Below are 12,806 nucleotides of genomic sequence, written 5' to 3' on the forward strand. Positions count from 1 at the left end.
TACACAAATAAGGTGAGTGGTATGCTACTTTATTGTTTATTCATGGAGTTTGTTCAGACTTTGAATTACAGTTCCCTAATTTTCTAGTTCCAGAAAGTGAACTTGTATCTGGCGCTGCAGCTAGAATTCAGTCTCAGTGCCAGATATTACCTGAAATGCATGGCTGCCACTGATTTCCATGTCTCTTTGTATCATCTAGTTGATTCAGATGCATACCATAACATCTTTGCACTAACATGACATGTCTGCTTCAGCTAAATGTTACTGAACTATTGTGGATTGGCAGTCACTACACATTTTATGTAATGTCTATTTTGGCTTTAGTTCTACAGCCTGATCAACTAACATTGCAACTAAAAGCTTGCATTTCATAGTAATACAAAATATTTAGCAGTTTTCTCATATCCCTTAAAGCTGAGACAACGGTATTTATATCTCTGTACTGAATTTTATAGAATGGATATATTTATTTTATAAAGTGTTAACCAAATAACTTACAATGTGGAAGAAAGACTTTTAAAATTCTGTCAGCTTTTTAAAAAGTGTATTTTCATAGTTTAAATAGCTTTAAACACATGCAGTCTTTTTAGTGTACAGCCCATAACACCCCGATTTTAAAATTACTTAATTTTCAATTATTATTTTTTTAAAAAATGGAATTGTAAAGTAGAGCATTCCCCTTTTCACCGCACCTAACTTTCGCAAAACTGGACAGCATTCAGAAATGGATTGCCTGAAATTCTCTTCATTGGAATACATGCTCCAAAGCCAAATGGCCACAAAATCAAGTGCACTCTTCACGATTCCATTGACTTCAGATCACCCTTGCTGCAGCCCAAACAAAGGCTAAGGATTTGTTCATGCTGGGGTGTCTCTGAGTACTAGCTCTGCTGTCCTTGCTTTAGGCTTGTTTGTGCAATGAGTTCAAAGACTCATTTAACCAGCAGCTGATCTGTACCTTCTAACTCTGTACTGAAAACATCTGAGCTACTCAGGGGTAAGCCTCTGGTGTGAACAGAACTGTGTTATTTGGTAGAAAGGCCTGCTTGAGAAAGGGTATATAAGGTGCTGGTATGTGCAGAATTGTGTGGAGAACAGGTTGGATGGTTGGAATTTGCCCCTTTGATGTTATTAAAACATCCTTTCTTAGGGTTAACATCAGTTTCCAAGTTTGGATTGACAGGCTGCTACAGTGTTTAAAGAACAGACTAAATAAACTTTTCAAAAGAAAAATCATAGGTGCAAAGAATAATACTATGCAAGTCATAATACTATTCAACAGATGTTACTATTTTTTTGTCTGAGGGCTAAATTACTAGGAAATATTTAAATTCAGTAATATTTATTTTTAGAAAGTATAGGTAGGCAAATACTTGAGCTTTAAGCACAAGAACAAACAATGCTGCATTTCTTATCTAATTTCTGTATGCAAAGTAAAGCCATTTGCACTTGCAAGACTCATTTGGTCTTAGTTTAATGTTTCTTTTTCTTGGTTTGATGATACCATTAGTATTAAGGGAGATCTCAGCCCTATTCAGGCAGCACCTGAAAAGGCTTAAACTTATATACGAGCACATATATAAGCCCTGCCCCCAACATCCCTGTGCATCCAGCTTCCATGTAGACCTTCCTGCATTGAGTGCTAAGGTCTGAAGAGGGCTGCATAAGCAGGTTCAGTTTACAGAATTGTGGACCTTGGTAAGGCAGGGTTCTACACAGAATATTGCGTGCATGCCCATGTCTCCTAACGAGTTCAGCCCTACACATGAGCAGGTGCATGCCTGAATAGAGCCCTCATCTACTAGGAATGCCCCATACTCCTGGTCCATGACTTTTACTAACAGAGTGCTGGTTATTGAATTCTATTAACAGCCAATATGGTTGCTTCCATTTCAGTGCTTGGATGGTTTATAGTACTTTCTAGGGTACATGTTTGCCATTGTCAGTTCACTGTGTGTCAGACAAAGCCTAAGTACACATAGCTCCATTTGTTCACATTCATCCTTTTGTAACCCTTGCCTCTCCCTTACATTCTTCCTTTGCTGCCACCCCATTTATTTAATTTCTATACCGCCCAAGAGCTGAAGCTGTGTTGGGGTGCACAACAATTTAATTCATATATAAATAATGGTAAATACCAAGGGCTATAATTTTATGTGTATATATTCAAGAATGCAACACAGAACTGATGAGCTCCAAGTTTATTCAGACTCTATAGATCATTTGAATGGTAATAGCTGCCACAGAGAGTAAGATAAGAGTACTTGGAATTTGGTCCCAAATGTATTAAACCAGAGCATTGCAGAATGATCTGTAATATGGAGGTCAAGCAAGGTTCCAATTTTTTGGATGTCTACTTGGCTGATTTTATAAGCAGGAGATCCTCCAAAAAGTCCTAAAAGTAAAGAATGGTTTGGCTAGTGTGGGGAAAGGTGACAAGTTCTAGAACTCCATGCTTTTCTCCGTCCACATCTTCATCTCTTATCTTCAAGGGATCCTCTTCCTTCCTCTCCCCTTCCCCTCATCTTTACTTTGAGACATTTGGATCAAAATTTGGGATCTAAATTGGTCCAGCTGGCTCCAATGTTGTCATCTGTTGACACTTTCCTCTACTTCCAGGCATTTGACAGCATATGTTAAGATTTTAACCAGTCCTGAGATCTTTATTGTTTTAAATTGTTTTTGTATGTAAATGGTTTTTATATTATGTTTATATTTTATTTTTAAGGTTTTAATCCTTTGTAAATCTCCCAGAGAACTTTAGCTGTTGGGTGGTATAGAAATATAATAAGTAACTACATACATTTTAGAATAAAAACTGTAACCCTGTAATTTAGTGGCTTCTAAATTGTGGTCTAAGGACCAGGCAATTCAAATGTTAATAGTCTTGAAGAGAGAATTAATACCTTTTCAGCACACTCATTCTTCAAAAAAAGCAGAGGCCCATTCTGTCTTCTCTCTCTCTCTCTCTCTCTCTCTCTCTCTCTCTCTCTCTCTCTCTCTCTCTCTCTCACACACACACACACACACACACACACACACACACACGGTTCACATGATGAGAGAGGGAAATAAGTTTATTACCCCCTCTGAGTGCGTCTGTTTGCATGCTGGAGGAATTAACAAAATTACCCCCAACAGCATGGCTTGTCATGTCATGCATAACAAGCCACCCAGAATACTACAGTAAGCTACCACGACTTATTTTCCCCTCTGTTATTGTGCAAACTGAGGCACAGAATGAATGTGAGCAGCTCCAAGGTTAAGGCTCATTTGCCATGGTCCCATCATGTAAATTACTATCTATCTATCTCTGAAGTTGTATTTAATAATATAAGAAACAGGGGCAGTTGTATTAAAAACATAAGGAACAGCCAAAGTGTGCAATCAACTAGAATCAACTAGAGTTTGCATTCTTTGACCTAGAAATAAGAAACCATCAACTCCAGCCTCGTCTCTAACAGTTTGATGTCCTACCAATAAGGCTACCAAGACTTAGTAGTTGGAAATCACAGACAAAACCATGCACAAAAGTGTTATGTTGTAACTTCAAGTCAAATTATAGTTACTCTACATGTTTAAAACTTTAATGACAATTTATTGGATGAAGATAGCGTGAATATCTGATGTGCCATACATATACACCTTGGGAACCTACTATGTTGTTTCCTATATGGAGTAAAGAAGCTATTTTTGTAACTCTTTAACTCAAACTACAAGTAATGCACAGTTGTATCTCTTTTTCACTGCAGTCCTGAAAGTAGTGGGAGAATTTGGAATGGATAAATGGCAGGAAGGGAAGGTGTTCAGAAGTTCTCCCCCCACCCCCCGAGTTTCTGCTCTTCACGTATTGAGTCTTCTTTGAATTAACAAAAAGGAAAGGAAAAAAAAACCCTTACAACTGAGTGTCATATATAGTTTGAGCCTTGAACTCAGATTTTGCCACCTCAATATTAATCAATCTTGTATGCTTGCCATATTTCCAGGCTATGAAGTCATTTCTGAAGCACAATGTATATCGGAAGAAGTTATCAACGGAACAGAAGAGAATGGATTTTTCCAAAATGGCACTTTTGATCATTGTTTGAATCACATTCCTCCCATCTATACAGATACCTAAGTCTATCTTGAATCTTTGATTTCTTTACCATGTTTATAATGCCTTTTGTATTTACAGAACTGTTGTTCAACTACCTTTACTATATTTAATCTGCAACTTCTTATGTTCTCATTTAACTCAATCTCTCACATTTACCAATCTATTTTATAAAGGAATATACTGTATCATTTATTGGTATCTATTCCTTTGCTGTGGCACTTTGAAATTGATTCTCTTAAAGGAGAAGGAGGAGCATCTAAAACTGCTTGATGTGTAAGTCCTTTTAGTAAAATATAAATCTAAATTATATAATATGCTTGTAAAGATTTTTTGGGGGAGAAAGTATGTTTTCAATTTAAGAATGCTTGTCCCTTTAATCACAGTTAATTCATTGGATGTTTTCTTTACTATAAACGGATTTCTTTAAAAGTCACAGACCTCATGTACATAAAAGTTTTCACTTTGCTGAGCTGGTTTTATATTTTCAATTTTACAAGAAAGCATTAAAAACTGGAAAACAATTAAATGGTCTTTTTTTTACTTAATCCTGTTAAAGTAAGATCAGTGTCTTAGAGCTCATACAATTCTATATTTAAATTATAACTACCTCCCAAAATGCTACCATTTTGAGAATTTGTCACCTGTTGCCCTTCCTATATAACTCTTTTTTCTCAAGATCATTATAATTGATTTATAAAAACAATCTTGAGGCCTCTTAAAAACTAATACATTTATTATGGCACAAACTTTTGTGGACTAGAATCCACAAAAGCTTCTGCTGTAATGAATTTGCTAGTACTGTTTTGACTGCAACAAACTAACATAGTTACCTGTCTGAAAATGATTTAGGATTGGTTCATATATTAGCAGATACTTACCATTTTGGCATGACATTGAAGCTGATTAGTTTTCTGTGCATTAGCCCCAGGGGCTAACTTCACAGCACCGAGTTGGTGCCACCTTCCCCCAAACCCCGCAGTTTCAGTTACCTGAGGTGGCGTCAGGTAATCCCGACACCAAGGGGGGAGCGGTGGTCTCCAGCAGTCATCCAGGTACTGGAGCCCCTACCCCCGACCTCTTTTTGGTTATGCAGCTTAGAGGATCAGGTCAAAAGAATGTTTAGCAGATGTTAGCGCAATGAGCACCTAACTCAGCCCTGCCTGAGCCCTGCTTGAGAATTCCTAGCTGATCCCCCGGGAGTGAAAAGTCAAAGCAGGGGCTCTGTTGAAAACTTGCATGCAAAGATCTAATCTTTGGGGATAAAATATTACACTCAGTTCTTTCCCTTTGGCTTGCCTGTTTTCCTCCCTGTTTTTGCCCCTGTAGTTTTGCTTTGACCTTCATGATCCATGAATCTAAAGTCCAGGCAGGAGGCAGCAACCTGCATTAGATCCAAGGTCTGTAACATCATCTGCTGCTGTGATTGATTTTTTGCCAAGCTGTTTGTTGCTGTAGAACAAAAATACAGAACGGTTTCTGCAGTTTCGCATTCAGTCAGGACTAGTGTTGCCATATGTCCCGGAAATCCGGGAATGTCCCGATTTCCAGGAGATTCTGAAATGTCCCGACCAGCTGGGCAAGAATCCCAGATTCCTGGTCCAGCTGGCCAGAGAAATTATAACTTCCAAAATGGTGCCTTGAGCCTGCTTAGTGGAGGAGCAGCAGCAGAGAAAAAGACGCATCAATCTGGCGCCTTTTCCAGAGCATCACCGCTCCTCCACAGGCTCATCTGAGTCACTCACCGTGACTCACCTTATTGTGCCTGTGGATGCATAGAAGAGGAACAACAGTGAGGAAAGGCGCACGTGCTCTCTTCAGGCTACCTGAGTCCCATGCAATGCAAAGGAGTTTGGTGAGCTTAGATGGTTGTGGTCAGACCTTCAGGGTAAGCGTGGGGCGGAGCTGCTGGGTTATTTGTGGAGGAAGAAAGAGAGTTTTGTGAGGGACAGGAGGGAGGGAGCGAGTGGGGGATGAGGGGGTGAAGGAGAGGGAAGGAGAGAGGGGAGAAAGTAAAGTCACTCTCCCAAAAATCACCCTTCAAAAATCTACCTCCTTGGATTTGGGTTGCAAGCCTCAAATCTATTACTTGGAAGTAAGTTGCAGTGAATTTAAGATGTCAGGTTTTACAGTTGTTGATGTTTTAATTGAAAAATTGGGCTTTGCAAAAATTGGGCTTTCCCTAGAACTTTATATATTGCTCAGTTTTTTTAAAAAAATCCTCCCCCCCCAAAAAAAATTGTCCCGGTTTTGTGGATTCAGAATATGGCAACCCTAGTCAGGACCACCACCATCCCAGATCAGCCACAGAGCGACATCAGATGGCAGAAGAGCTGGGGTGACCTCACTTTCACCAAAAAAAGTCAGGGTAAGTCCCTGGCTTTTTTTCTGTGCAGCTTCACGGGAATGCCCTGCAGTGGCTCTGAATCTGCAGCTGCGTCATTTAACTGATGCAGCGCAGATTCGCAGCTACTGCAGGGCTTTGGGCATGTTTAGGCAGCCTCCCTAGAAATCAAGAGGCAGTTTTCCTAATTCATCATCTACCAAAGAAAAGGAGATACCACAGGCATACAGCCTTCTATTGTGTTCTCAGATTTCTATAAGAAGCAGAGTACTACGTAAGCAAATCAGAATGGGTAGATATAGGAGGTTTTTTTTAACCCTATCCTCAACATCATACACGTTTAGTATAGGACATCCATGTGTTTCTGCACATAAGACTGCTGTGCAAGATTGTGGTTCGTGTTTAGCATTTTATTGGGTTACGTTTTCTTGGGGCAAGGTACATTTTTAAACACCCAAAGATGGTGCAGCAGTAAAATAATACATACTCAAAGTGCCTTTGTATTCCTCAATGCCATTGCACTTCATCTCCAGATTATTAGTTTTAATGCAATAACATTTACTTTACTCTTCAAAAATAAAAATAAAAATGGAAGACAGTCTAAACAACTTTACATTTTCTATAGACTATACCAATATCCCCCTCTAGTGGCTAGTAAAGCTAAGACATCTATGTTTCTCTGTAAGAAAAGATACAATTCTATTCCCTTAAATCAGTCAGACAACATTGAGTGATTTTAAACAAGCAAGTAATCGAGGATGCACAATCTTTTCACCCCCGAGGGCTTCATATGATGCTGATTCTCAGGGGTCAAGACTGGAATTTATCAGGATTGCTGAGGGGAGCACAGACAGGAAGCCCCTGAGCCCGTCGTTGATGGATGAAGAACTGTCTGTCTCTCCAGTCCTCTAGTCCAATGCAATAACCAGGGTTGTGTGCATCGTCCCTCTCAACTACAGCAGCATGAATTAACTCTGCAAGATGGGGGCAGGGGCTGAAAGGATTCTCCTCGCCACACCCTTTTCTCTACAGAACAACTAGATGCAATTGTATCTGACAAGCGGTGTTGAACCAGGGTCCGTATTAAGACATAAGAATTTGTGTCAGTATTATGCTAATCACATGCCAAATTCTTTGTTTACAATGGAAATCTGATAGGTTTGCGTCAGCACCCCCACGCCACCCACTCCTGTAAATAAATAAAAAAAACATGAAGGAACTATCACTAGGTGATACTCTTCATGTTTTCCAAATATACAGATGTGATTCTTTCAATTTATTGTTTGACAGAACATAATTTTCTTATGGTGCTTAAAAAAAGGAAGAAAGAAGACAAATAGTATGATCTAAGAAAGAACTTTTGCAGCTCCCACTGGATCTTCTGCATCTGGAACACAGCCACCACCACTGCTGTGCTGCATGATTCCCAGTGATTCTTCTGGGAAACCACACCCAGGGAGCATGTGCCTTGTTTTCCATCAGAATTGTGCTCCCTGCAGCCATTTGTAATAATCATCATCATCAATCATACTTAGCTTATATAGCACTTTCAAGCATCTAAAGCAGCTCACATGCATAATCACATATCTAATTGTAACAACAACCCTGTAAGCCTGTTTAAGCCTCTTTGATTCCAATAGGTTTTAAATACAAATGAATGGGGTTGAGACCTTTATCTATGAGAGATTTTAACCTCATTCAGAAGCCCACAAAACAAATTCAGGGATTTGTTTACATTTCCATGAGGCATTTATTATTTGTGCATCTAAAATATTGTATTTTCCTCCCTCATTGATCTCGTATTTATCACCAGCTTTGCTTCTGTCTATAAAGGGAAACAGAATAATAATACATAAGAACATTCAATCCAGATAGTAGATCTGGCTGTTGTTAATTAGAGGAATATCTATTCAGTTTTGTGAAATCTGTCCAACATCCTGCTTCAATTACTTGCTTTGTGATACATAATTCAATAAGCCAATGCAGTTGTCTTAACCTGATCCTTTAATCCAGCGTTCCAGCTATAGCGGTTCTGTGCCTTTAACAGATGTATTGTACTCAACAGGTGAAGTTTGTCAGGAACAAACCATGCATGACATCAGGAGACCTGTGACTGGATCTCACGTGTTGTTGTTGTTTTAAATGGTAAACACATCTGAGGCCAGATTCAGATCGGATTCAGGACTAGGTATGGTGCCTTTCTGCATAAGTTTTCCCAATCTGAATTCCCTTTCCTTGCACCCCACCAGCAATTACTGAGATAAACTGTTCCCTGGAGCAAATAGCAGCTCTAGAGGGAAGTGATTTGTACTGGGAAAAAAGCATGCTGAAAGGTTTTATAAAAATCCCAAAAGACCTAATCTGGATCAGTCCTGCCCTCCACTCCAGATACATTTACCATTTTAAAAAAATGTCTGCCTTGGCTCTTAACCTTGGAAATGTATTGATAGGAAAAGCAGCACCTGCTGAATTTCCACTGCCTGTAATGCACCTGTAAAAGACACAAGGCTTTTGTCTAAATCAGGGGTGTCGAACCTCTTTCAGCCTGAGAGCTGAATTCCATTTTTGGAGAAGCTCTTGAGGGCTGCATTCAAGTGGTGGGTGGGGCAAAAGGAGGCAGGGCCAACAAAAAATACCACCCTATTTTATCCTAAAGTAGGATGACCATATGAAAAGGAGGACAGGGCTCCTGTATCTTTAACAGTTGCATAGAAAAGGGAATTTCAGCAGGTGTCATTTGTATATATGGAGAACATGGTAAAATTCCCTCTTCACACCAGTTAAAGCTGCAGGAGCTATATTGCAGCTATACTGTGACCTGATTTAAAAGAGGGCAAAGCACGAGCAGCTTTAACTGTGGTGATGAAGAGGGAATTTCACCAGGTTCCCCATATATACAAATGACACCTGCTGAAATTCCCTTTTCAATACAACTGTTAAAGATACAGGAGGCCTGTCCTCCTTTTCATATGGTCACCCTCCCTAAAGCTCTTACTACCGGTAACTAAGCCTTAGGAGAGTCATTTCTACCTTTTTCAATGGGGAAAATACAAAAGCCAGGAATCCACCAAACAATTGGTACTGGGGAAAGTGGGTGGGGCCAGTGGAAGGGGTAGGCCCCCTGACTGAACCCCACACCTGAGGTCTTGCACCCCAGTCTCCTATATATGACGGCAGCAGTCTTAGCATTCCTCCAAGACATTCAGTCTATAACAAATGCTCTTCACTTATTATATAATTAAATAAAAATACTACAGTTTACAAAACAACGTTAAGGCTTTACAGTTTTAAACCAAGCACCAAAAAGCAGGAAAATGGGGAGTTAAGGCTCACTAGCCTTAACGCCACATCCTCCCTGAGGAGGCAGAAAGTGCAAGTGAAATTTTGTAAACACAGATTTAGATAGCGAGCCAGTTTCTGTTGAGGTTGAACTAAATGATCTGCATGTTTCAATTGAAGAATGATTTGAAAAAGACTATTCGTTCCTTCCTGTTGATATCAACTTGATATCAACTCTCTTTTAGACACACACACACACTCTGCCAGGCATTCTTTCTAACATACATTCTCATTCATTCACTCACTCACTCACACACACACACACACACACCCCAAACTACATACAATCGACCTTTGGAAACCATTCTCATCCAAAAGTCTCAACTGTGTAGGGTATCACCCATCCACACACCCAATTGTATGTGTTAAGACTGTAAATAAATGTGACTGTGAGATTTATAGTTGTTTTTATTCTGTATATGGGCTTCTTCTTGAAGCTGGCCAGTCCCAAATGTTTGTGCGTCCTTTGACCTTGGCATCAGCCAGAAGGTCTCCCGTGGCTCCCCACCCCTCTTATTATATTATAAACTAGATCAAAGAAAAGCTGGAATAAATCCTAATGGTGTCAAATCGGTAGTGTGTAAAGCTGGGGTTGCGCTATGAACTTGCAGAGGAAGGACTTTCCTGCGTCTGTGATCAAGGGAGAAGAGGATAAAATGCCTCTCTGCAACAAAGGAAAGCAGATCTGTTCCTCCATCCCACCAGAAGCACCCCTTTAAGTTCAATGGGGCTTACTCCCATGTAAGTGCACTGGGGGTCTTACATCTGCTTAGAAGCTAGTCCCATTGTCTTCAGTGGGGCTCACTCCCAAGTAAGTGTGCTGAGCGTCTTATGTCTAAAAAGTAGCAAATCAAGTAGCATTGTCAATCAAGTAGCAAATCAAGTAGCAAAATCAAGTAGCATTGTCTTCAGTGGGAATCACTCCCAAGTAAGTGTGCTGAGGGTCTTATGTCTAAAAAGTAGCAAATCAAGTAGCATTGTCTTCAATGAGGCTTACTCCCAAGTAAGTGTGCTGAGGGTCTTAGTAAGTCCTGGCTTTCCTGAGGGCTGCAAGGAAAGTACAGCAGATGTCCCCTTCCATCCTTTTCACACATGCCAGGGAAGGAGGGAGGCACTTAGGGACACTCCGTCTTTTGAAATTGGTAGCTTCTGAGTAAGCCTGCTTTATTAGCCCAACACTAAAAACTTAGCATTGCATTCTAAATCAACAGAAGTGTCCCATGACAAAACTACATGTCCTAGCCATGGCAAAATAGAAGAGCACTGTTTGGGGGTCAAGTGCTTTCCTAAATTTTAAAGGTGTTTTTTTAAAAAAAATGGTAATGCTTTTCTTTCATGATAAGATTCCCCAGCCCCAAACCTCTCCCTACACACATATCTTCCTGCCCAGTTATCAACATTAAAACCTATCATAGCTAATAAGAGCCCGAGCAGTATATAACCATATTGTGATTCCCAGTCAGACTAGATTGGCAGAGCAGGGTGGGCAAAGGCGGGGCAAACTTTCCTTGAAATATTCCTCCTTCCCACCCACTTTTCCAGTGCAATGGGGCTCTTCTCCTGTGCCCCTCCCTTCTGATCAGCTCTGAGGCTCAAAAGACATACAGTGTCCCTAAGTGCCTCCCTCCTTCCCTGGCATGGGTGCAAAGGATGGGAGGGGACAACTGCTGTACTGTTTCATTGCAGCCCCCAGGAAAACCAGGCGTTACTCTGGGTAGACATAACATGCTCAGCACACTTACTTGGGAGAAGACCCCAAGTCTCCTCCAATTCAAACCCAACCCTCTCTCAGCGAAAGTGCCTCTGGTAGCCTCATCTTAAATACCCGAGGGAAGAGCAGACGTTGCTTGCAGCTGCTTGGTAAGGGAGGACAACAGCAAACACACACAGGTCTCCTCCAATTCAAACCCAATCCTCTCTCAGGAAATAGAAATCATCTTTCGGGTCTAGCTGTAAATATCCCTGTAAATATATATAGTATCTCCCCCCACTGGCCACACTACTTAATCCTAGCCCCTGCCACACTACCTAGTGGCTTTTCTCTTACTTTTATAGCCATCTACTGTGAGGGGAGGCTGATTTTACACATAAAGAAGCAGACTACTTACTGTACAGATTAAATAAAGTTAATGGAATTCAAGGGGTTAAAATACATAACAAATAACTTTAAGGTAACACATTTTGCCCAACTTTAACCTACCCATTTCTATCAATCTTTCCTACTCTATCTAGCTTAAGTCCATCCTCTTCTTCAGCAGAAGATATAAAACACCGTACCAGCCTGTTTTAACAGGCAGCTTGTTTATGACACAGTATTGAGAATAAAAATTCTAGAGCTGGAGCTAATACCAAAGTAGCTTTCTTCCTTAATATAAGCATGCAGGGCATCCTATGAGCTTTGATGGCCATCAGAAGTATAGAAGGCACTAGCTCAAATATGCACCAACTATAAATGGCTTCCTGGCATGCAGGGCAAAGAACATTAGATTGCTCCACTTCCAAGGCATCTGGATCGTGTAACACTACATGGTGTACTGCTGCCACTTGAAAGAAATTCTAATCAGGGCCAGCCCTACCATTAGGCAAAGTGAACCACTCACTGCAGACAAAAGATGCTGAAGGGCGGGGAGGTGATGGAGGACAGAGTTGTGTATGCTACTCAGCCTGCCCTGTGTCCCCTAAAGCAATCATGCTGCCCTCAAGTATGATGGACACTGTCCCATTTGCCAGTGTTGAAGTAAGTTTCAACTGTCAGTCCAGTCCATCTTACTTCTGTATGTGGGACCACCAACCTTCCAGAGCAGATTTGGAGGGTGTGCAGTGGGGAGGAGGACTTTGAAGTACCATTTGCAAGTGGTATCCTTCCGCTTGCAGAATAAGGAATCTAGACCCAAGCCCATAACAGCTGTCTTCCTAGACACAACAATACAGAAGAGGGTGGGTTGGCAAGGGATTGATGAAGGAATGGAGTGGCTGCATTTTCTCTGTGACTTGTAGCATTTGGAAATATGGGCACGACCTTTCGGT

The 12,806-nt window shown here is 40.7% G+C and overlaps 1 protein-coding gene across 1 annotated transcript in view; it reads left to right on the top strand.

The window, feature by feature from the left end:
• The window catches only part of GLIS1 (GLIS family zinc finger 1), a 253,796-nt gene extending 249,183 nt beyond the window's left edge, over positions 1 to 4,613 (top strand). Inside the window, exon 10 of the mRNA XM_063138817.1 lies at positions 3,987 to 4,613. Coding sequence (XP_062994887.1) covers positions 3,987 to 4,120 — 134 coding nt within the window. The 3' untranslated portion in view covers positions 4,121 to 4,613. The remainder of the gene's footprint in view (positions 1 to 3,986) is intronic.
• The last annotated feature ends 8,193 nt before the right edge of the window (positions 4,614 to 12,806 follow it).

The sequence above is a fragment of the Elgaria multicarinata genome, chromosome 1 (genome assembly GCF_023053635.1).
Source record: "Elgaria multicarinata webbii isolate HBS135686 ecotype San Diego chromosome 1, rElgMul1.1.pri, whole genome shotgun sequence".
Lineage (NCBI taxonomy): Eukaryota > Metazoa > Chordata > Lepidosauria > Squamata > Anguidae > Elgaria > Elgaria multicarinata.